Here is a 26,675-nt window from a genome sequence, read left to right as displayed (position 1 = left end):
CTTAATACCGTTCATTCCTTTGTGATCACAGTTTACTATCTTCTAATGGTTACTTTCAGCAGGATAATACTCCACATGTCACAAAGTAAAGGTCATCTGAAACTGCTTTCATAAACATGAATCTGAGTTTCTCTGAGCTTCAGTGACCTCCCTGGTCACCCGATCTATATCCAGTAAAAGTTGTGGGATGTGGTAGGACAGGATGTTGGCAGCATTGCTGTGCAGCTTACAAATGTGCAGGAATGATGTAATGCAGCTCAACATGGAGCAAAGTCTCAGCAAAGATGTTGTGGAGTCAATGCCATGAGGAACTGAGGCTCGATGAGAGCAAAGTGAGGAACTACCAAGTATAAGTTGGGTGTTCCAAATAAAATGTGCAATGCAATACTTGTTAGTAAGACACATTCATTGCTGGTTTTGGTTTATTAATTGGATTTATTAAATAATTTAAAAAAGAGGTGTAATATTCACCATTTTGTCCCTCAGCAATGAGAAAGCAAGAACTTCACGGAACATTCAAGTCAGTATTTTAACCTACCCTAAGAAAAAAACGTTGGTTTAATTCAATCGATAAATCTCATTTCATTTTAGATGCAAATTGTATTGGTGTTCATTTTTCTTACAGTGCAAGTTTGAATTAAATAGGATTAAACTACTCAGGAGCTACACTATTTATGATTTCCTAACAAGATTGATTTTCTATGAAACCAAAATGCAAATTCTGTCTGACATTAATTCCAATGTGGCACTGACACAGGGACACATTGGTTGTTTTCAGACATGAACTAACCCCATGTCAGAGTCAGACATGTTAACAACAGAAACATTTTCTGAACATTCAGGGAACGGCCCGTTTCATTAAAGCTCTCTAATCTCGTTGTCTCCGTTGTCTTTGTCGGTGTGTGTGGCACCTCTTTTTCTTCCTGAGATATTTGTGCGTTTGTTCTGTTTGCATTCGTTACATGTTAGAGATGTCATCAACATGCCCACTTGCTCACTGTGATTTTATTTTGCTGGGTTCTCATATGCACTCAATCATATTCCGGATATTTTACCAGAGGACTTAGGGGGTAACAAGTGACTCTGACTTTTACATTGTCACATACAGCCCCTCTGGAAAATTTCTGCAAGATTTCCGGTGTTCAGTGTATGTCTGAAAGCCGCTAGAGTGACACGGGAGTAGCCAGACGTCTCCACTTAGTCCATTGTTTTTAGTGCTCCTTGTGTGTGCACTGCAGCTTTTCAGGCAGTGAAGGGGTTAACGTGGCAGCTTGCCTCAGTGGTGTATCGACTGTACTGGTGGGGGGTGGTGGTGTGGGGGGGTAAATGTGCTGAGGCAGACTCCATCCCTCACCCACCTATCTCTCTTACTCTCTCTCTCTTTCTCTGTCTGCATGCCGCGTCCACAAACACGCCCATCAACTATATGCAGGTACAAAGACACAATTTATGTGGATGATGATACAGATTCAGAACTGAATTGTAAAAAAAATATTTCTGTGTGTGTGTGTGATTGTATCTAACACAGACACAAACACACACACACATTGCATTACATAAGATAAGATAAGACTTTATTAATCCCGAAGGTAATTCTTGTGCCAGCTTGCTCTAAGTTTACAGTACAGAACAACATAAAGTACAATAGGATACAGGAAAATAAATAACCCATAACCGTAATCAAACATTATCCATCACAACTAAATCCTTCACCCCCACCCTTTCCCTTAACCTAACCTAAACCTTTAAAAACCCTAAAACCACAGTTTAACCATCAAAAAGCCATTGGAAGTGAGGACTGGCCAAAATAACCTCGCAATGATGGTTTTGAACCAAGAGTTCTCCTCACAACCGTAAGAGACATGTACGAGCACACACACACACGCACACGCACGCACACACACACAGCATGGCAGCCTCCATTATTCCCTCTGCACTCCTGTGGCCCAGACTATCTCAGCTAACTACCACACACACACACACACACACACACACACACACACTACTATGCACACATGTACATAAACACTAGCACCGCCACCGGTTCCTCCGCCGACCAGCAAAAACGGAACAAAAGAACAAGGGAAAGAGAGGCAGCTGCTGTAGTTTAGCTGTTTTACTTCTCCTCCTGTTCATCCTCTCCTCCTAGGTTAAGCAAGCACTCTAAATTGAAATTTGTTTTACGGCTCTGTTGTCTCTTACCCCCCCACACTTACCACCACCGAACCTCCAGCCCTCCTCCTCCACCCTGATGCTCCCAGTGCAACCTAATGAAACCAGCTGACGTTGTTGGCTCTTTAGCGAAGGCAACAACAAGCTATGCTGCCTCCTCTTTGTCGTTGTTCCTTCCCCCTCCATCTAGTCTTGCCTTGCCTCCTTCGTTCCGGCTCCTTGTTTGGCTTTCCCACAACTTCTTTGCAGCCTGTCACCCAGCTTCCCTCCACCAGCTCATCTCTTCATCCCTCCTCCCTCCGTCTCTCCTCTCTCTCTTTCTCTCTCTCCCTTTCCTGCCCCCCCTTACTTTTCCTCCATCCCCTCTGCACTTGTCTCTCTCCGGATGAAAGCTTCTGTGCTACTGTACCGTGTGGTGATCTCAAGCTTTTCCCACCTCCCAGCCTCTCCAGCGCTCTTTACCCTGGAACACTGTCGAAGAAAGTCTGTCTTAGACTTGCCCTCCCTCAATTCAGAGCTGTTGGACCGAAGCTACCCAGAACGAGAAACGAAGAAAAGCACAGGGAGAGAGAGTATTCAGACAGAGATTTTAGTGTATGTCAGTGAAATAGGCAGTAGTTCAGTTTATAGCAAGCAAAGAAAGAAAAACCGAGAAAGCAAGAAGAGCTGAGTGGGTTTAAAAGAGTGGCAAGTTGGAGAAGAGGAGTAAGAAGAGGCAGAAGAAGGAGAAGTGAAGTAAAGAACGAAAAGAAAAGGGAGGTACACCCCTCAGCACTTTCTCCCTTGTTGCCTCTCTCTTTACTCTTTCCCTCTTTTTCTTTCCCCCTTCAGCGAAGAAGCGGAGGAAGACTTTTTTGAAAGGTTCAGGGGGAAGAGAAGCGGCGTAAAAGCCTCAGCGGCGACTCTGAGAGGCAAAGTCACGCTTCTGAGGAGTCTGCAGGAGAGGAAGAGCGACTGTCTTCCGGGGCAGAGGGACACATAAAGGGACTTTATAACTCTGCTGCAAAACCACAAACACAGGGGCAATTAGCTGGCCACCAGATAACACTTGGCAGACGGGTTCAAGAGAACAAGAAAGGAGAAAAAAAGTCAACTGACTGTAGAAGAAGATCAGTTCAGAGCAGGACAGGCGTACTGAAAAGACGGCAACAAACAGCAAGAAAAAGCGGAAGAACCCTGTCCTCTCCGGTGTCCTTGCATACCCCTGTCGTCCACCCCCTGGTCTCCCATCCCCTCTCAGCCGAGATGATGATGTACTTCTGGGTGAGTACTAAGGCCCTGTGGGGGGTCTCCTGAACGCTACTAAGAGACCAGGGATACATACACATAAAAGCTGACGCATACTATACACTGAAATACAATGTGTGACTGAGGGTTTCTGTGCCTGTTGTATCAAGTTATTTATTTCAAAGATGTGTGCCTGTTGATTTTTTGCTGTTTTTTTTTCTTTTTTTTTCTAAATATTCTACCAGAGTGCAACGAATTTGTCTGAAGTTCCACCTGTGTGAGAGAATGATAAAAGTGACATTTCCCCACCTCACAGCCCTGTACGATGACCTGGCATTTTTATTGGTAATGATAAAGTACCCCCCCTGTTACAGTGATTCTTCCCTTCTCGGCTGCTTAAGTAAACCAGAGCATGATGTCTTGTTTGATGAGTCTGACTTTAAAGATTTTACTGCAGGGTACACAACAGACACTGTATTTATTAATAGTATCGGAGGTCATGGGTAAGAATGGTATGTTTGGAATTGCAAGATGCACTTACAGAGGTGTTGTCTTGAAGGAAGGAACCTTGCACCTCCAAAGTGCCAAGAACTCCATTTTGTCTATAAGATAAAAGGTGTTTTTGGTGCCGTTGTTTATAGCCACTCAACAGGTTGGGAGATTCTCCCTTTTTTTGTGGAGGAGTGTTTGAAATGTGAGTGAAGTGAGGATTAAACCTACAGAGGGTCATTGGTGTACCAGTTAAGATATGTCAAACACTGGCTGTTGATGATGTGATGCTGTTATGTCTGACTTTTGGTGTAAAACATACTCCAGAGACACCTTATTACTGCATATCACCTATAAAGCTAATAACACTTCACAGAGACCTGACACTAAGACAACTTGCATATAACGTATAACCACGCTTATATTGTTATCGTGACAGAAGTATGTTCCTCATGCCGAGCACAAGCATTAAGGATTCAGATGATGACCTGTGGCTAATGTTTCATGTTGAACGATATTTATTTAATTTCCAGTGGCTCCTTTGTGAGCAGTATCCGAGCACTGGCTGCTCTTCTATCACTGTCATTATGAACAAGCCATATCTCACAGCTGTTTGTTAGCATAGATGGGAAACATTTAGATTTTGTTTTGTGTTAGTGCGCAACTGGGGTACCTCCATCACCCCCTACAGAGATACTGTGTGAGTCTCCAGTACCAGCATCTGACAATGCTCTCACTTCATATCTATCCAGTCCTTTGATCAGAGGCTACAAGGTCCAGTCTATTTGATTTACTAAACCAAACATGACCTGATGATAATGGTGATTAATTGCTTTTTAGAGAATGGCTGCATCACACAGCAGCTTGTCTTAAATAACAATTTTGTAAGTAAAGCCAAATACCATTACTTGGTCAGTTTGCATTTTAGGTGTGCCACTCACATTACTAATGGATTTTAAATTCAATCAGTGACGTTCTTTGATTACTATTTCTGTTTAATTAATTTAGCTGGTTATTCAACATAAAATGTAATTAAAATGTGTCCTTTTTGGCCTTTGGGATTTGGTGAGAAAGAGAATTTCTAAAATCTTTCATGAAATACAGCAGTTAACACAATCCTGATATGAACAAAAATCCTGATTCAAATTGTTTTTTGTTGTTGTTGTTTTTTGTTTTTCAACCGAGAGCAAAACAGGATCAAATAATATGTTGTTTCTAAATGTTTTGAAGTACACGTCTGTCAGTTATCAGGCTCCAGGTAAGCTTGAGCTATAACCCATTATCAGGGTTAAATATCAGGTGGATCAGCAGCTCCAACACGGTGTGAGCATATGAGTGAGTGCGAAAGTATGTTTCCACAGTGCCTGTCATGGGAGTCAGGCCTAGACAGGAGATTCAGCTGAAAGTGTGTGAAGGATGCCTTTTTATTGGCATGCAGTGAGGAGCTGGAAACAGTGATACAGCATGTTCTGACCTTCACCTGAAGAAGTCGACTGTGCTGGAGACCTATAGGAGACTCCCAGTACATTCTCCCTGGTTGTGTGAGGCACAGGGAACTAGTCGAGTGTGTGTTTCCAACCTATACGAGTTCCGCTTTGAATGCTGAAGTGAGCTGCTGTGTGTTGTTTAACAGCAACCCTTAAGGCTTCAGCTGATTGATTTAGCACTAGCTTTGCATTGTGATTCAATACAAGTCATACCTTTGAGAGGCTTTCAAGCTTTCCTGAGTTTCACAACTTAAAACTTGCACAATGCATTATGGGAACGAACTCCGAATGGAAATTATTTCCCCCTCAGGCTTAGTTTAGCCTTCTCAGTGAGAGACTCATGGGTTCAGTATACAGTAATTGCTTAATTGCAAGCAACAACAAACAGAGGGTGAGACGGCTAAAACATTGTTCAGATCTCATCACTTAAAAGTGCACAGCCTCCCCCTTGATCCACCCACACCACTTTGCCGTTATCTGGCTGTTGGCAAAAGAACATCTGCTTTACTATTACTCACTACTAACTTCTATTACTGCTTTACTCTCTGGTCAAAGATTTCTGTCACTTCCACAACGACTGGCAAAGGTTCAAATTTACATAAATGAAGAAGTAGGAATATTTGATCTAACAGTTCAAGAGGAAATTTGAATAAACAGGGAAAGAGAGTGAGAGGACAGTGGTGATATGCCGTAGTGACCTCAGTCAATCTTATCCTCCTCTGTCATGCTCATGTGTGTTGCCCTCCTTGTCTCTTTGAGGCGTTATTTTTGTTTTTCATGTTTGTCTCTTGTTATCTCAGTGCCCGCTCCATTTTCCCGCACTCAGTCCGGTGTACTGTATAGAAGTTAATGATGGGGAGTCTGTTGCTGGTGACTGTCTGAAGATATGAAGCAAGCGGGGGGCTTTGATACAGCCAGTGCCGCTGACATTAGCTATTCTTCTTCATCACTGCTGCTTATCAACCCTCTCTTACTCTACCACTTTTCTTTCCCAAAAACTAAAATATACTCTAAGTAAGCATACACATGCATGGCTATTATATGCTTCCGAGTGCTTATTACAGATTTATCAGTCATATTCATTTATCTTTTTAAATGAATAATATTTTACTCCTTAAATAAAGTAAAATTTTCAGACTAACATATTATAAGCTATAATTGCACTGCAGTGTTTCTGCTTGCACGTACATGTGCGCATACACCCACGCACACAAATATACGCAGGTCTGAGGTTGCAGGGATATCCTTGATGGGACTCTGACAACAGTAACAGAGTTTAAAGTACTTCTACCTTTTCCCTTCGGAGACTCTCAGCAAGAACAAAGGCCTCCGGTGCGAAGGATGTAAGAACGGTAACAGGGACTGCAAGAGAGGAAACAAAGCAAATAGCCGGAACTAATGAACAGGTACATCGAAGGTAGAGGTGAATGGGAAAGAAAACAAAAGGAAAGGATTATGAGCGAAACTGGGGACTGGGTCAGGATTCAGGTGCTTACCGAAGACACAAAAAGGAAAGGGAAAAGGTGATGACAGGCATTTCTCTGTTCCTCTCCTGTGCCCATGGGGTCACAAATGTTAATTATTCATGCTGTACATGGAAGGATGGAGATGAAGGGATGGTCACTTTGGAAAAGCAAGAGAGGGGAAGAAAGGAGCTACAGTAAAGAGTAGAAAGGAGATATGCATCTGCCTCCTCCCTCCTCTCTGCTCTCCTCAGTGCATCTGTAAGCTGATGAATAATTGAGTGTGCTGAGCAGGGGGCTGTGTGGGTTAGAGCAGGAGAGAGAGGGAGAACTGCCAGTGTGTTAGACAGTAAAATGAGGACCTGCGCCAGGGAAAGATCTCTTCCTTTTTTTTTTACTCCTCTTCTGCCTCCACTTGTCTCAGTTTTGATTCTCTCCAGGAACTCTACCTCACCCTCAGACACCCTCAGACCTGAGGGTGAGGTGGACCAAACCCCACTCGTTACTGCTGTTGTAAATGTGACTAGAGCTAAGCTGAGGTTCACTGCCATAAGGGTAACTCTGGCTTTTGGAGGAGAGCAGGTGGTCTTATTTCCCACTCTTATCCAAACTGTTGATGCTGGTCTCGGTCAAGCCCTCAGGGGACCTCTGTAGCCATACTTTGCATTAGATCCTTGTAATCCTGCGAGTCCTCACCATATCACATTACAGCAGTTTCCACTTTGTGCTTGGCTCTTTACTGCGTATTCTTCTATTCACTGTGTGCTGTAATCTCCACACCGATAAGGAGATTAAGCAGGCGAGCAGGAGAGGGTATTTCTAGGATTTCTCCTGAGTACAAAAGGATATCAGTGGGAGGGAGGGATATTACCCTCGACTATTACCCAAGGTTTTAATACTGTGGAGGTAGAGAAAGGAGCAGAAGCACGAGCAGAAAGATGGAGCTGGTCGGAGTCGTGCAAGAAAGAAAGAAAGAAGCAGGGGACCTAGGTGTTATCACCTGGAGCCATCATTAGAACTGTTTACAGAAGGGACACCGGGGAAAGGTCAGAGCACCATCACACTCTTATCTTCTCCACAGCAGTATACTATCACTACAGCAACAGTCCTGAATGATACCCACTCTGTATCTATGACCCCAGATCAGCCACATACTTCGTGAAGTGTAAGCAGAGAGCCAGATGGAATAGAAGATGAAGGATTTCTTGTTGTTGGTAACCTCCCAAACCAAATAGGACATTTGGGGTGAGGTTGTGGTTGAATCCACAGCACACTGTGCAGGAATATGTTCACCTTGGACAATTTGCATGTCCAAAACCACTATTTAGTGCCGACACAGGAATAAGTTTGCTCTTTATGAATGTGGTGCTCATTATAGACCAAAAGTTAATCTTTGCTTTTAAACAGGCCTTCATTATGTAGAAATAAATATCTTACAATATATTGGTGCTGAAATATGAGGGGAAATTAAGGGTAAAGGATTTCATGGTTCTCCTTGCTTCCAAGTAAATACAACCTTTTAGATTAGATTGAGGCATTAGATCAAGCTTGATACAAATTGAAGTGAGTCTAATAATTTAGAACTGAGCTGACTATCTTCCATCACCATCATTGTCACCATCACAGAAGAGAAATTGTCCAAGTAGAGTGTGAACCGCTTGAACTGCTGCTCTTTTTGTATGAATATACACTGCTCAAAAAACACTCAAATCACACGTCAGATCTCGATAGACAAATGATCCAAGTTGAAAAATCATTACTGGTGAACCACACCGAAAATCTAAGTAAAAAATTGAAATCAGAGGCTGATCGAACTTGCTTGAATTTCATCACGGCAACTCATAATGTGACTCAGTAGTGTGTACGGCCCCCCTCGTGCCTGTATGCACTCCCGACAACATCTGGGCATGCTCCTAAAGAGACCAGCGGATGATGTCCTTGGGGATCTCCTCCCAGACCTGGATCAGGGCATCAGTGAGCTCCTGGACGGTCTGTGGCGGTACTTGGCGGGGCTGGATACACCAATACATAACGTCAAATAGGTGCTTAATTGGATTTAGGTCAGGGGAATGTGAAGCATTCGTCATCCGGGAACTGCCTACACATTCTGGCCACATGAGGCCGGGGTTTTGTCCCGGACCAGGAAGAACCTGGGGCCCACTGCACCAGCGTAAGGTCCCACAATCGCTCTGAGGATTTTCACCCGTACCTAACAGCAGTCAGGGTACCGTTGGCTTTGACATGGAGGTCTGTGAGACCCTCCAAGGATATGTCTTCCCAGACTATCACTGACCCACTGCCAAACCGGTCATGCTGGATGATGTTATAGGCAGAATAACGTTCACCACAGTGTCTCCAGACTCTTTCACAACTGTCACATGTGCTCAGTGTGAACCTGCTCTCATCTGTGAAGAGAACGGTGTGCCAGTGGTGGAGCGGCCAATTCTGGTGTTCTCTCACAAAGTCCAATCTAGCTGCACAGTGCTGTGAGCCATGCCACCCTGACAGTTTGGTCAGAAACATACACACCAGGAGCCTGCTGGAGGTCACTGTGTAGGTCTTTGGCAGTGCTCCTCCTGTTCCTCCTCGCACAAAGGAGCAGATACCGGTCCTGCTGCTGGGTTGATCCCCTTCTACGGCCCTGTCCAGCTCTCCTTGTGTACCACCCCGTCTCCTGGTATCTCCTCGGTGCTCTTGAGAGAGTGCTGGGAGACAGCAAACCTTCGTGTGACCGTACGTATAGATACGTCCTCCTGGAGGAGCTGGACTACCTGTGCAACCTGATTGGGCTGCAGGTACCGCCTCATGCTGCCAGTAAGGACAACGACACTAGCAGAATACAACTAGAGAAGAAGGATAGAGCAACTGTCTTGCTCTTGCCTCTATTGCACCTGTTGTCACTTTCATTTGCACCAAAGCAGGTGAAATTGATTCCTAAATGGACAGATTGATATACCTGAAGTTTAACTGACTTAGTGTTAAACTGTGATGATTAAGTTTCCCCTTCATTTTCTTGAGCAGTGTACTTGTTGATAGGTGGAGCTGCTACCAGGATTATTTTGCTTTGTATGTCTGTCCTGGCTGACTGCATTGAGCAGTTTCTTTATTTCAGACTGGTTGTGACTTTTTGCTCAGAATGAGTCTCTTTCGCCAAAATAATCTATGTGCATCAGTTTATAAGATGTCATTTTCACAAGTCTGATTTAAAAATGACCAAAATGTTTGAGGTGACTTAAATTCACCTCAAATATTATTTAAATCTCAGAGTTATGGAAACTTGGACACTCATATGTTGTTTTCCAGACTGTGAAACAAAACGTACCCAAATATGTAGATTTAAAGAAAAACAATCATTAATTTGAAGTCAGGATTCTAGTTTGAATGCTTGACCCTGACACAGCATTTTGCCTACTCAGCAGCTCACACAGGCCAAGGGGAAAAAGGCTGAATGTATAACACCACTGACTTAGCAACAGGAGGCTACTGCATCTGCAAACGATAAAGTACAAGGACTTTTCAACAACAACTAAGTTCAGTCAAGTCAAGTCAGTAACATGTATTTAAATATAAACAGAAAGAGAGACAGAGACAGAGAGAAATAAGTTTGACTGTCATTGGATAACTAAAAGAATAAATATCAACCTTAAGATTATTAAATTGAATGTATGTTGTGGAATGTGCTTGGAAAAATGTAATATACTATAAAGCCATACCTTAAATTCAATAGGTAAGGTCATACACATGATTCGATACTGATCTAGTCATGAATGTTATGAACAGAATGGTTTAATGTATTAATTCAAGTGATCTAGTGCATTCAGGTCAACTGGTAATGTTAAGAGCAGAGTGATTGTATCTCTCCCTGCCACTCGATCCCTGTTTTCCCCACCCACACACAGAGACTGTAGCAGGCGAGATCTTGGGGCTGAAAGGTAATAAAGTTAGCTATCGATCAGCACTCTGCCGTCCCACCGCCACCGCTCCTGCAGGCAGCAAAAACCCTGCCATAGGGCCTGCACCTCACACCCTGCATCAGGAGAAGAGAGTGACCAGGAGCTATTGTTGGACACAGTAGCACACTGTTACAAGACCATTATTTTAGCAGTATGTGAATGTGTCCCAGGCCACAATGAAAGACTGCCAGCTCAGCTGACGCACTCTGTGGACGTAAATACTCATCTCCATGCCAATTGCCATGGTTTCCATGATATCTAGAAACTTTAGCTTTTTCTTTCTGCGACTGTTGGTTTAGTGAGTTGTGATTATAGAAAGAAGTCTGTGCTTTCATAAGATACCCTGTGTTGTTTGCATGAAGTATATCATGATAGCCAGTGCAAGCATTGTGGACAGGTACAGTTATATGTGTATGGGTTTTTGCGACATTCCGATTTTTGGAATTATTTTCTTTAGATGAAAATGATTGTCATGGGTGTTTTGCTTCTACACATTCTAACAGGGTAGTGGATCTTTTATATTTGTTAACACTGTGCGCATCGCTGTGTGTAATAACAATGATGCAGTCACCCACATTTGGTTCCTGATTTGTTGTTCTGCTTTTATCACCGAAACATAAATGGGAAAGTACCTGTTTTGGCCTCTTGTTTATCTATTTATGAATTGTAATCAGGAAGAACATAAACTCACCCCTTCACCTTGTGCCCCAATCTGACACCATGCACAAGGCAATGCAAGTGTATATTTGCTAGTATCAGACTGACACATTTTCCCAGCCAGTGCATTATTTAAATAGCAAATGCACTTGAGCGACCATGGGCATGTTACAATGTAGTGCAGTCAGACACACATTGCTGCCAAAATGCTATTTTTGGGGCTATGGAAAGCAATTGCACTTTTAACCAACAAACCCTGGTTTGAAGTCAGTAGTTCAGTATTCTACTGATACTTTAGGGAGCATTATCAAGATAGTAATGTGCATCTTTATCTTGTTACGCATACAGAGGACCTGCTTGTGCACAAATTGAAACTTGAACTGCCTTTGAAAGGGGGGAGATGTCACTCTGATTGTTTTATTGCATGTTATGGCCAAAACACACCAATTATTCATTAAGAGACTGAAGCTGCTTTCAGACATGCACTGAACTCTGCAGTTTCTCCGTATTTCGTCCGGAGGAGGTGCATGTGTGAACGCAAATGTCGGAGTGAGATGCTCCGCAGTCTCTGTGGACTTTCACTGCCTGGCCTCCGAGTATAATGTCTGAAGAAATTCAGGAGAATTGGATGTGTGAACACAGCAGGGGATGCACCAGGGGATCCCCCCCACTGGACACACACACACACACTGGGCAGCAATGAAAATGGAGGAGCAGTCCCATGACATTAATGTTATAACTTTTTGAACATTTTCAAAGGAGTTATTGGGCAGGGCAAGAGACTGAGGCAGAAACACTCAGACACACACAGCCCTGTGCAACACACGATAGTTGCAACATCACTCATCTTAATTACCCAAGTGTTTTATACCTCTCACAATGCCCATTTTCCTTTTGTCTTTTATTTTACTTTCTTACTCTTTCGTTTCCTTTGCATCTTAATTCTCACTGTAGCAGATCAGCCTGGGAAGTAGATGGTTTTTGAAGACATATGCATCTTTCACATATCTTAGCTTAGTTTTTTGTCCATACTGTATGTGCACTGTACAACTATGTCTGCATATGTATATGAATGTGTGTGTCTGTGTGTGTGTTTGGGCTGACAGAGACATTTGTGTTGTAACTGAAAACCAGATAAAACAAATATATTGTACAGCAAAAAAAATAAATATCTCAGATAAAAGTATAAGGTAAAAAGGGACTTAAAAGAGATTAGTGAGTCAGCTGACCTGATTATTGTGGGTAAATCGTTTCAGCTTCAAATGCTCTGGTCTTTTTAGATTTTAGTTTTTAGTTTAATTTCTGAAATAGATAAGAAGACCTCTTCCGAAAGATCTCAATGTACGAACCAATGAATGCCACTAAAAGGACAGACTTGTACACCATGGACAGTGTATGACTCCACATGATGTGTTTATCATTCACAGCCACTTAAAGCTGAAAGATGTAGCCAGTTTAAAAATCTGTTGCATTTTGGGGTCGTCAACATGGAGATCAAATTCACCACAAAGAACAACCCTGTCATTACAACAAAAGAAGTTAAAAATTCAGTGACTAAAAAATTTCCTGGAGGGCAATGAATATGATTAGATATGAACTGCTAAATGTAAAAGTCCTACAAATTCAGAAATGAGGTATTTCAAATAAAGACTCCAGAGGCTTCCACCTTGACAACAGACCTTAGGTTGGTTGAACCGAGGACAAAGTTAAACTGGCTATGATCAAATCCCAAGGATTAGTCAATAATAAAAGATCAAAGTTTGCAGACAAAAGTAAACTATTTAAAATGACAGTGTTAGGTATATAATATAAAGAGTGCCAAGAGAGTTTAAGTGTATTTTCACTGGTAGGTGAAGTTGATGCATTAGTATGATCCTTAGATTATTCATTTTGTAAGATTTTAAATTGCATAACTTTTTGTAACATTGATAAAAAAAAGGCGAGGTTCCATTGTGCTAAGGGTGCAGGCCATCACCCTCTCTCTTAAACACCAAGAGATTTTGTTCTGAATTTTTCCAAAAATGTCCTTGTTTCAGTCAGCTACTCGTAGCTTTGGGGACACTGGGCATTAGGCTATGAAGGGCCTTATGATTTTAGTGACCTCTCTAGATGTTAAGATGAAATATTAAGTTGATTTAATAGGTTCAAAGAGCAGGAAACGTGCCTCTTGCTGGGACCACCAACATGCCCTATAGGCCTTCCAGGTCACATCTGTACCAACGATCCACTGCATCTGGAATTGAACTGGCAAGGTACTGCCACTTTTCTTGACATTGGCATTGACTGCAAAATTCTGTTTGGGCACAAGCAACGACTTGGTATCTGACCTCTGGAGTACATATCATTGTCCAAAGCAAGATGAACCAGCTGAGACAGCGGACATATAGTGAAATCAGTTTAGAATTGTTGGCAAAACTGATACGCTTAAGCCGAGAAAGATTCAATTCACATTATAGTTTTATGTATTCTGTGGATGAAATGTATTTCTTTACAAAGAACATCCTCGTTATATGTTGTTGTTTATTCTCACAACACTAAGAGAAAAAAAGAATGTTGAGAGACTGTGGAGGATGAAAGAGAGTGAGGGGAATGAGCAGCATACCAGCCACTAAGTTAAAGTATAGCAGGGTCTTGATATGTTTCTTGTGATTTGGGGGATAAGGACACACACTAAACAGTTAAAGCTGTCTCAGTACACAACAAAACTGGTTCCAGAGTTTAAAATGCCTGGAAAAACGTTGCATTCTGCATCTCTTGTGTGAGATTTGGGAAGAATCTTAGACTCGAGGTACTGTACAGTATATGTGACTCGTGGAGTCAGAGTAAGTTTCAGTGAAATTAATGAGAGAAGTAGCTGCAACATGTTGTGGCAGTGACCTGCATGTTAGTGAAGCAGGGAAGACACACTGACAATTCTCAATTACAACCAACACACACGCACAGTTATGTTATGTTTGCCACACCAAGATTCACTTTGGGGCTCTTGGTAGATAGATGATGCCCTGCACTGTGAAGTGCGGGTTTCTATGAAAACCTTTTTTTTCTTCCTGAGAAAAGGTTATGGTTTTCTTATTTGCCGCCATGCCACATAGACCATACTTGTGCAGCTTTCAGATTCAGAGAGTGTGATTCATGTCCTCTCTCTTATTGTAGCCACTGAACTTTTCAAAGTAGTGTTTGGTCTCAGATTGTTACATCTTACCAGTTGCTTCTTTAATTGCTTGATGATATGGTGGACCGTTCCTATGTGGTTCATTTCTCCTCATATCTCCTCATTTAACTTGATCTTACTTACTACTTACTTTGCAAAGTAACATTCACTTTAACTGGGCGACTGTGGCTTAAGAGCTAGCGAGTCAATCACTAACCGCAAGGTCGGCAGTTCCGTCACATTCTTCCCGATTCCGCATGCTGAAGTGTCCTTGGGCAAGATACTGAACCCCAAATTTCCCCTGAGGGCTTTGTCGGCAGTGTATGAGTGATGTATGACAAGGCCAGGCAAGACAATTTTATTTATAAAGCAATTTTCATACAGAGAGGTAGATTCAATGTGCTGTACAGGAACATTCATTAAAAATTAAAAAGACAACAATTTAAAATCTGAAAGTTTAAAACAATTTCAAAAGAGTAGAATAAGAGAGGTCAAGAATATAAAGGAATAACAAGGATACATCTGTAAGAACATTGTAAAATAAATTATGAAATAGAATAAAATATAATGACACTATGACCTTGAAAAATTGCTAAGTTAAAGGCACGTACAGTACAGTAAACCTCACCACCAATCTAGAGTGTTCGGAAAATTGTATTGGAGCCAAATCCAATACAATTGAAGTAAATGGTGACCGATTCTTCAAACATAAAAAAACAACATTCAAATTCGACTCGAAACGTTGTCATTTACTTCATGGTTTTAGCCAAAGTGTCCTCTGACATCCTCCTCTGGAGTCGCGTCCGCGCGTGGATCACAGCAGACATTTTTGGGGTGAACTATCCCTTTAATGAATCAGGAATTGTGCATGGATGTTGGACATATAGTTAGCCCATCTGTTTAAATTATCCACTTTATGTTTCCCTATTTAGAAAAATCGCCACTGGTCCATTCTTTCCTCTTTAAACATTTTCTCTTGCCTGGCAAGCTCAACATGAATGTTTAGACACTTCCTTCTGCCCAATTCCAGTTCCCAAAAAATAAAAACTGTCACAGAATTAGGGGTAAGTAATCATTCTGAAGAGGGGAATGTCAAATAAACATTGCAATCAATTAGGCTCTTGTGTATCAAAGACGCAGTCAATCATTATTTAGATCACACATGTATTATTCACAATATAGAAACAACACAATTTCATGACAACAGAGCAGTTCGCTAAGTATTCTGTTATTGTCTTTTGCAAATTCCAGGAGCATTTTATTTAGAAAAACTTCTTTACTTAGCCTTTGTGTGTGTTCTGACCTGCCATCTACTGAATGAGAAATAAAATGGCCCAAGGCCAAACATGCCGATCCCTGACAAAGAGGTTGCCTGATTTATGGTGGACGGAGGTGAGCTCAATAGAAGGAGCATCAGCACTGGTTGCAGTGTGCACAATCAAAGACTTGAAAAGTGGTGAGCAGAAGGAGATAGAAGAACAAGGTCATCCGCCTTGTTTGTGTTTTGTTTTAACTGCATGCCAATTTTCCAAGAGTCCTTTGTGCCAAATTGAGTATAAAAGGTCAATAAAACATGCATATCTTACCAGTTTTTGTTCCGGTGTACACGTCTTAATTAAATGTGATGGGTATATACATGATGGTCTGCGGTGCAGTGTTTTGAGCGGAATAAAAGTTTGATATTTAGTCAAGATGGAGTGTTCATGAAAATCTCTGTCAAGACCAAAATGTAGCATGGCCTCACAGCCTGCAGGCCTTTTTATGAATTAATTTCCAGTATGCTAAGGCAAACCACTACAGTGGTCTAACATACCACCATTCTCTGTGGACTTCACATGAATATGCAGTGCAGGGCAAAAAGATGAATCCTTTCCCAGCATTCACCCACAAAATGAGATTGTGTTTACCCATGCATCACTCTATTTAGCTGATTGGTTATTCTGAACATGTGCTCTATTGACATGCAGCACAGGGAAAGGAGGTTTATGCTGGTTTAGCATTGTGTGCATGCACCTACAGAATGTGTCACGGTGCAGCAGGGTGTTCCTACTGTTTGTTTAATTGTTGCGGTTCTTTAATGAGAACACACTTCATGCAAGCAACACTCCTGCACACCCAATGCCTTGCTGTCGTGTCGTTTTTAGGTCTCAAAGTCTATACAGAGTGGAGGATTGTTCATCAAGAGGAAATTGATCCTCTCTGCATTACTTTCAGCCATGTTCTCTGCATTTGTTTGTAGCAAACAGGTCTGCTGGCTCCCATCTGGATTTTCTCGAGGTTGAACATCTAGGCACAAAATGTCGGTTAGGGGTTTCAAAGGAGTTAATCATGGTTGAGTTTGAGCTAATCACATTGAGGGTGAGACAGAGCGTAATATCGCGGGCTTGCTCAGATAATACCAACATGCCCTCACTGCCTCCTAATTTCTGAAAGCTATAGCACACGAACACAGGTCATTTAAATGATCTGTATTTATATGAGCAGCACTGTTTCTATTAGAAAGGAAGAAGAATGTTGGTTTAATCATTTTGGTTGTATTCTCAGTTCAAACAGGACACAGTAACAGCTGTTGTGATATCTAGTTATATTAGTGCAGTGCCTGCTGTAAACCTGCCTGTCTGTAATGGGCTGTTTACTCGGCATGTGGTAATGCTGGTTGCACCATGGTTCCACTGCAGCAGCACAAAGAGCTCTTCAACCTGTTTGTTCAAAGTACGGTGAAACGCAACTCATAACGTAAGTGACATCACAACGGTCGCCTTCACAACAACGGCAACAACAACAGATTCACCAGTTCAGGGTTCTGAGTCTCAGCCACAGCTGCTACACTAACTTTCCATATTGATAGATATGTCTTGTAAATACTTCTTTGCTGTGCTGGACATGGTTTGCAGAGGTTTTCATAAGCAGTCTATGGTGCAGAGTTAAGTTAGAAAACTTCCTAGCAGCAATCATCCTACCTGGTTTATCTGCAATGAAACCATTGTGTGTCCTTGATCAACCAGATTCAATTTTTTTGTTTTGCAATGATTTTACAGTCCATAGTATTTTTCCGTTCGCATCAAAACGAATGTTGTGATTTACTTTATAGACTAGTTGCTGAAGATGAAGTGATTATATGAATGTCGTTACTAGGATGGAGATCAGGACCTGCGACTCCTATAAATGTCTGTGTCAATCTTATATGGTGAAATAAAATGATCTAATGGGTCACATACGCCAGTTGTTGACCAGCGCTGTATCTGAGGATGTAGAACAAACCATGTTCAACTCAGTCCACAGACTCTGCTCTGCCCCTACTGACCGCAAGGCACCGTTTGCTTGTTCTATTTAAATTGTATCAGTATTGAACATATAGTTTGTCCGAATCGTGCCAAGTTCTAAACTCCACTTCCTTATATGCCAAGTGTGAAGCCGATAAGGTTCTTGAGATATGTGCTCAACAGACAGACAGAGATTTCTGGAATTAGTGGATAGATTGGTGATCCATACACATGTTTTTGTCAAAAGTGACCTCCTCAGGATAAGGTTTACATGCTCTGGAGTCCATACGCACACTGATGTTCAACTGATTTGACAGCTGTCAAGTTGTCATGTGCTTTTAAATTCAGGACTAGTATTTAATGCATTGGAGAGAAACTAAAAAGTCAACAAGAGTTTGTTTGTTGACAGCTTTTAACTTGGTAAAGACACATTCCTGACTCATAACCAGCCCTTCCCATAATCAGATGGCTCAATACTTAAAGCCATTCGTAACACTGACCATAGGAGTATTTATAGTGCAGTCAGGCCTTTGTAAATTCCCATCACTTTGCAGGTGATATGAGGCATATCAGTGTCTGTAGGCTAATATGAATCTGCTCTGCCCAGCCACACTGTGACACAGTGCTGTGTGTATGTACTCACTGCATCATGCGTCCAGAGAGATGTTACACTTTTGTGAATCATCATTATCAACGGAGGATTTCAAAATAATAGATATTTACTCTGTCTGTAAAAGGCTTTGAAAATAATACAGAAATAAAACTTGCAGCCTCAGGGTGTGCTATCACCTAAAATCACCTGCCTGTACATTTCTCATTACCTCATCTGCTTAATTACCAACAAAGTATTCATGCAATTAACAGTGTAGCTCCTGCTGTTTAACTCTGCTACAAATAATTCTCACGACATTTGTTAAATAATGCAGTTTTAGTCAAAATTATTACTCAATTAGACCTAGTTACACATTCATTTGATTTCAGAAGAGATGGATATGTTTTACCTTATATGTAATTACAGCAGAATTAATATCAGCCGCAGTAATTAGATTTAAAAGACAAAGTTAAGTAATAGCACAGAGGAGAGGCTAGAGGGGTAATATGAAACTTAAACTAGAGGAATTGTAACTCATCATGCAAAAGAGTTATAATTGTGATTTATTTTTGCACCAATACTGCAAGAAAGAGTCGCGTAGTTAAAGATATAGCATGTAACAATTCCTCATAAAAATGTCTGAAAACCTCTAGACCTATGATTTACTGTAAATTTCTTATTGAATTGTGTTTCAATAAAAAAAAAAAAAAATTTTTAAAAAAAAATATTTTATTCAAAGTAACGGGATGTTTCATTTGGGTCGCCTTTTAAATTGCATCATGCGCTGCTTTGCCTGCAGCTTGGCCTGTTTCTGCCATAACATCGGGAGCAAATATGTATGACGAGAAAATAAAAAAAATCTCTAGCCGGTGAGCCAGTCCACTGTATGCGTTGCTCACTCATTATTTGTGCTTAAATCTCATCAGCAAAAAAGCTGCTGCCATTTCCTCTTTGAAAAACAGTTTGTAACAGAAGGGCAATCATAGGACATGTTGGGCCGAGAAGGATCCACCTGGTGCAGCCTTCATTACTCGAGGGTGGAAGGACGCATTTGTCGGCCGCACTTTGGAGGAACCCTCAAATTGGGACCGTGTGGTCGCACTGCTGTGAGGCACTTGGTCTTTAAATGCAGCCTCCGAAGGATGCGGCCCACAAATTGAGACACAGCTTTTATCAACAGGTATTTTGCAGTACTGTTTGTGAGTGTGCGTGTCAGTGAGTGTGTGTGTGCGTGTACCACCCATTGTAACCCACAGCATGTTTTCTCTAAATTGAAATTACATGCCTCTAAATTTCTCTGCTCCATCCCTTCATTCCATCATTAATATTTAAAGCGACACCCTGAGCAAACTCACTATACCAAAATGGTAGAGGGACTTAGAAAGAGAGTCACAGTGGAGAGAGAGAGAGTATAAAAGCGAGTGAGGGGGATTGTGTTTGCAGGAATCCTTTAATCCAAGGGAATTAGCTGTTTAATAGCGGATCGCCATTTGTAGATTACAGGGTTTAGCCTCTGGGAGACAGCAGTCTCTGAGACATGCTTAAACTCTTCTAACCTGGCTCTCTCTCTCTCTCTCTCTCTCTCTCTCACGCAAAATGTAAATGATTACTTTTCTTTTATATCTTTTATCATGAAAACTTAATGTGACACTGTAATAAGTTAATATGAGCCAGGGGACTGTGTTACATGCACTCAGTGTCTGCTTCACCTGAAACATCATGTTTGTGTAAAAAGTCCCTCATAACCATAGCATTAACATATTCAAAATGTTTCAATTGATATTACAACATAACCTGAATTTAAATAACTGATTTTCTCATCGACAATAATGCAAAAGCAGGAACATGTTGAGGATAGCTATTTACAATTTGTCTTGGTTTCTAAATCAATGCCATTCCTACTCCTTGCATTCTCATTATACCTTTTCCACAGTGCTTACTATAATGCTGAACACAACAGAAATTACACACACATACATACGCAGACATTAATAATGTAATTTTGTAGCGGTTGCAGGTCAGGGGATCAGACGGCTCACTTTGCAACAATACAAGTGTGTGCTGTCATGGACGGAAATGAGGCCCATACAGGAAAGAGTGCTCTATGTTTTTGTTATTCAGGTGACAGTAAGTCATTTATTCCTCAGCTCATAACAAGATGCTATCAGCCCTACTCTCCTTACCGAACCCTATACCAAGAAAAAGGAAGGGAAGACAGGGGAGGAAGACATCTGCTGCATCTGTTCAACTACCCATTCCTTTATTAATTACAATGATAAGAATAACAATAGTGTTTATTTTTTTTTTATTGGTATTATGTGTCCACACTGCACCAAAAACTACAATGGACATGCAGAGGATTGTGTTGCCACAACTTAAAGGTTCAGTGTGTGGAATTTAGTGACATCTAGTGGTAAAGTTGCATGTTGCAGCTGGCCTCCGCATCAAGGGGCCCATTCTAGGGTAAAGACAACAACAATTTGTTCAATGTCGATGATTACACACTTGTGAAAACGTCACTTGGATTATTTTATATTTTATTTCCGACAATAGATCCCGTTCATCTAAATCTCACACACTGAACCTTTAATGGTTAATACATTCTGTCAATTTTGTCATGAGGATTTTGTCAGGAGGTCCGTCTTCAGGCTCTTCTGGAGAGGATACAGGCCGCCCTTCCATCCTGTCACAGACAAATGTAAAGTTAAATGCCCTTTGGCTATTATGCATTGTCTCATGAGCTCCACACTGTCTGTATTCACTGCAGCTGTGACAGTAGATTTTTAGTGGAAAAAGACAGATTGAAATTTTATTGTTAATAATTGATTCATTCATTCAAAATGCATCCACATTAAAGAACACTATATTGTCCTTTAGAATGATTTCCTCTTCAACTTTTATTGTTGTACCGTGTCACATCTGATGCCCCTTTCCAAGACTGTTATCATCACTGTTAGTTCAATATATTTTATGATGTGACAACACTATGGTTCGGTTAATGGAAGATTAAGTTTGGGTAGTAGTGTGTCTATATTTGGGAAAACATTGTGTGTAAGATTGGGAGGAGTGCTGCGGAACATTTATTGATTTATAACATTACTGTACAATATTATCCCCTGCACATGACCACACCTTATTTTGGGCATTTGCTCAAACAAAAGCTTCAAAGTCAGTGACTATATGGACAAGACAGTTAAAGTGTTATTACATGGTTAAATGTACGCCTCAAGGAGAACATTTACTGATGTAATTTTACAGGATACACAGTGTATTTGATTAATGTGTGTGTGTGTGTTCGTTTGTGCGTGCGTGTGTGTGTGAATGACAAATCGACTGACAGCATGTCTTTAAAGTTTCTGCATTTCACACAGAATAAATCTGTGCGTGTTTGGGGGCGGGGGGGGTTAGCAACAGCAAACCAAAGAGAAGAACATTTGCACAATGTCAGTTGCTTTGAGCTCTGCAAGTCAGGAGGTAAGATAGGAGGTCGACATCTGCGGACTTTAGCAATGATGCAACTTTTTTAAATAAAATGTTTCAGGAATACATTTCGATAAAAATTTTTTAGCAATATGATCTTGATATGCATTGATAAGTGCTAGCTCACAACAGATAAACTGGTAATCCAGATAACACAAAAAAAGAAAAGAAGCTTCACATTTACGCAAGTTTTCTCTTAGATAGGGAGATATTTCTCCTTAGATACTCGACCATTACTGACAATAATCCATCAATTCATTGACCTTCAGTTATGCTTCAAAATGTTTACCCTTATCAATGCTGCTAAAACCTTTATCTTGATGTTCTCCTTTACACTTGACATCTATTGCACTTCTGTCCGTCCTGGGAGAGGGATCCCTCACATGTGGCTCTCTCTGAGGTTTCTACCTTCTTTTTACCCTGTTAAAAGTTTTTTTTAGTAGTTTTTCCTTCCTCTTGTTGAGGGTTAAGGACAGAGGATGTCACACCTTGTTAAAGCCCTATGAGACAAATTGCGATTTGTGAATATGGGTTATTAAAATAAAATTTGATTGATTGATGACACACTCCAGCAAAGATGTGCTTGGACAAGAAAGGGTACAAGCAAAATAAATAATACTATTTAATTAATTTTAATAGGGTTTTGGTTTTCTTACAAGGCTCAGAGTATTTCTTCTGGTTAACTGACCAGAATACGAGGTTCAATATTAAACTAATATCCTCCAGCCAAATATGGTGTGAAGCTATACACTGAAGACTTTAACCTGGTTCCTGTGCAAACCCCTAGATCATCTGCCCCTGCCTCCATCTGGGCTGAAAATGTTGAAGAACGATTATAAGGGCTGAACAAAGCTCAAGTCAGAGTCTTTAAAAACAGAAAGAGTGATTCATGCAAGGCTTGGCGGTGGGTATCAGTGAGCTGTGCTGGGGGCATGGTTGATGGTGGTCCCTGATTATTGTGACATCAACGGCTGCCCGCATCCGTTTCAAAACACTAGTACTTGCGTACCGTGCTGCGAACGGATCGGGTCCAGTCTACATCCAGGACATGGTCAAACGTTACACCCCAGCCCGTTCACTCCGCTCTGCTTCGGCCAATCGGCTTGTTGCTCCCTCACTGCGAGCTAACCACTCAACAAAATCACGACTGTTTGCTGTCCTGGCTCCTAAATGGTGGAATGAGCTCCCCATGGACATCCGGACAGCAGAAAGTCTACACATCTTCCACCGCAAACTAAAAACACACCTCTTCCGGCTATACCTTGCATACAATTTTAAAACTAACAATTTAGTAGCACTTATATGGCACTTACCTATAGCACTTTGTAGTTTTGCTTTTTTGAAGAAATTGTATTTTCTTGATTGTTGTTGTTCTGGGTTTGTACCCTCATGGTTGAATGCACTTATTGTAAGTCGCTTTGGATAAAAGCGTCAGCTAAATGAAATGTAATGTAACATCACAAAATTACTCAGTTCTTGATGGGTCATTTTGAGGCACAGTTTCTAGATATTGGCTATGTGTATTTCTCTCATTTCTCAGCAGTTTCTCACTTTCACAGTATCTTTAGCAGCTATAATGCTCAATATTAAAAAAAGACTCCGATATGAGACGACTAGTTGTAGTTTTCCTGGTGTGATTGCTACATTTTTTGATTAAAGTGTCAAAAGACTCCTTTAATGGTACAATGCCTGTAGATGTACTATCATGAAATTATTCGCTATATTATAAATTAGCAAAGGCAGGAGCACGGTAAATACGATTTTCTATGTTTTTACAAAAAGATTTTAAGCTTGGTAGAATGGTTATGACTGGGGTGAGCAGCCCAGGATTTGTTTGAGCACTGGTTGTTTTAACTTTGGATTATAAAATTGTTTTGTGTCGTACTGTAAGACATTGTGATACCTCTTGAATCCAGATAGCAACCAATATTTTTCCCTCCTCTTCATATTTCCTGTCCCATCTATCTATCTATTGTTCCCAAAAAATAATCATTAATAAAAAGTTCCATTATCTATTCTATTAAGTCTATTCAGCCAACATGTTACAAGAAAGTTGGGTTTCACGCCCTACCGTCAGTAATGTCAAACTCTGTACAACATAAATATCAGAGCTACAGTATAAGGCACTGTATTAGACCATGGACAGATGCCGGGGGCCTGACAGGCCTTAATGTTTCTTTCATGAGGTATATCTGCAGAGTTGACTTTGTTTGAGTGGTGTGCTTCTGCAGACAGGTAAGACTGACCGAAATGACATCACTTGATTAAATGTTAAAATTGCCAGAGGTTTTAGAGATTGGTTGACATCGAGCTGCCAAACCCACCCTCTTCTTACCTTAAGACATACTGAAGATGGATGCACACAATTTACAATGTGTTTGTCATTATTGTTATAATTTGCATTATTGTAACACTTGCCATGGCTCTTATCGAAAAATAAGGAAAGTTACTTATATGCATATGTTGTTGTAGGTTAGAGAAGTCGTTGGAAGTTATTAATTAAATTAAATTATATTTATGATTTCAATAGTACAATGTCACACAAGACATTGATTTACTTTTATCGTTAGATGACTTAACAGCAATTTAATTTCCAAGACTGTTTGATTCCGAGGTGATTGAGTCTACATTGGGACATTTTAGCTTGTATGTATCATTAGTTGTGTGTCAGTTTAGCAGTACGATTTTTGTTTGAATTGGAGATATCACACGGAATAGTACTTCCTCTGTCAGCTTCAACGCAACCAGCTGTACTGTTGATGGAAGAAGTAGCCAGCTACTTCATCAAATACCAATACAAGCATTTAATTGTGTTATATTATTTAAATGCAGAGCAGATTTCATATATATAGTAATATTTAAAAGATATGTTCCCTTTTCACATATTACATATATCCATCGATCCAAGGACCCTAGCTTGGTATATAGCCTGTTCTATGTTAACAGAATGTGGACCAGACGGAAAATGTCTGTCCTGTCAGAGCAATGGTCACATAATCCCTCTTTGATATTGTTATTCTTTTCTCAGAGGTTAGTATTTTAAGCATCATGGGCATGGAGGTGGCTCAGAGACCTGTACCAGAGGATCAGTCAGCTGAGGGCTGTTAGCTGATTGATCCTCATGTTTAAAAGGCAGCAGCAGAGCTGCCAGAGTGAGACACAAGGACACATGGGAGGAAGACGAGAGAAAGAGACGCACAGAGAGAGACTGAAAGAGTCCGAGCTGAGCTGTCACACCAGCAGAAATTGCCGGCAATTTGAGTTTGAGTTTTGAATTTGTTTGCTCGTTTCATTAAGAAAGATTAAAAGAATGCTGAAAAGAGAATGGTGTGTCGCTGGCTGTTGTGGTGAGACCCCGGTGGCAACGTCATTTGCCACAAGCATTTTTATTGTTTTTTACTAAAACACTGCAGACATTAAGTTACATTTTATTTCTTCATTTCCTCTGATTTCATGATTATGATTTTACAAAAAACAGGCTGGCAGATCTCACAGCTTTGGTTAACAGCTGTGGGGAATCACTGAAAAGCTAATACACTGCAAATGGAATTTAACTACTCACAAAAGAAGGATTCGATGCTTTGAGTATATGACTTGAAATCCCCAAAAGAGGCTTCCTTGGCTGTGGGATGTGCATTGCCCTCTGCAGCACTCAGAGGGTGTAGTGGGTGGAACGGCAGGATTCCAAGGCCCCAGGGAGGGAGGATTACCAATCGGACTGTGGATAAATCAGCTTGCAGCGCACAGAGGAAATTTATGAGTCACACTTGATAGATAATACAGAGAGCAAGTTGACTGGGATTCCCCCCCCTCCCACTCTTGTCACTCCTCCTCTTCTTGTACCTCAATCTACCTTTGTCCACTAATTTGGCTGTCTGTCCTTTTCATTTTTCTACCTTTCTCCTGTTCCCACTCAGTCTTGCGTATCTGTTTAATCCATCCCTTTTGAAATTTGGCTTTCTCCAGAGTCCATTTGTTTCCCAGCTCATTCCCCTGTCTTATTTTGAGAAAAAAAGGTTTGTGGCTTCTGTGTCGGCTGACAACTCTATTATTTTACTCTGGTTTCATCTTTACTCTCTTGTCTCATCATTTCCCTCTGTCTCCTCCATTTCAATATTGCTTTAACTATATGCTTCTTTTCCTCATTTTTTTTTAGTAAATGGTAAATGTCTGTATTTATATAGCGCTTTTGTAGTCGATGATGGTGGATCACGAATCAGAGATCGTGATTGTAATGGCGGATCCTATATCGTGTTGGCATCTGATAAATGATGGTGGATCATGATCGAGGTGGCAGCTGATGATGGATCCTGATGGCGGCAGTGGACAATGACTGTGGACTATAGTGGCATCCGATCGTGATGGTGGATCATGATCTTGCTGGCTGCTGACCATAGACTATGATTACAACAAGACTGCTTGATATACAATATTTCTCCTCAGATACTCGACCATTACTGACAATATTCCATTAATTCATTGACCTTCCATTATGCTACAAAGTGTTTATTCTAATCAAAGTATAAATACCCTTATCTTGCTGATGTTCTCCTTTACACGTGGCATCCATTGCACTTGTGTCCGTCCTGGGAGAGGGATCCCTCACATGTGGCTCTCTCTGAGGTTTCTACCTTCTTTTTACCCTGTTAAAAGGTTTTTAGTAGTTTTTCCTTACTCTTGTTGAGGGTTAAGGGCAGAGGATGTCACACCTTGTTAAAGCCCATGAGACAAATTGTGATTT

General features: G+C 41.0%; 1 protein-coding gene across 6 annotated transcripts in view; it reads left to right on the top strand.

The window, feature by feature from the left end:
- rbfox3a (RNA binding fox-1 homolog 3a) overlaps positions 1-26,675 on the top strand; it is a 488,647-nt gene that overhangs the window by 305,002 nt on the left and 156,970 nt on the right. Inside the window, exon 2 of one of the 6 annotated variants that reach the window (XM_035146629.2) lies at positions 3,004-3,435. The exons of the other annotated variants lie outside the window; for them this stretch is intronic. Within the exon in view, the coding sequence (XP_035002520.1) occupies positions 3,418-3,435 (18 nt within the window). The 5' untranslated portion in view covers positions 3,004-3,417. The remainder of the gene's footprint in view (positions 1-3,003; positions 3,436-26,675) is intronic. 6 annotated transcript variants of the gene reach the window in all.

This window comes from Hippoglossus stenolepis, chromosome 21 (assembly GCF_022539355.2).
Source record: "Hippoglossus stenolepis isolate QCI-W04-F060 chromosome 21, HSTE1.2, whole genome shotgun sequence".
NCBI classification, from domain to species: domain Eukaryota; kingdom Metazoa; phylum Chordata; class Actinopteri; order Pleuronectiformes; family Pleuronectidae; genus Hippoglossus; species Hippoglossus stenolepis.
Note: the sequence above shows the minus strand (reverse complement) of the source record. Positions and strands in the feature narration are given on the sequence as shown.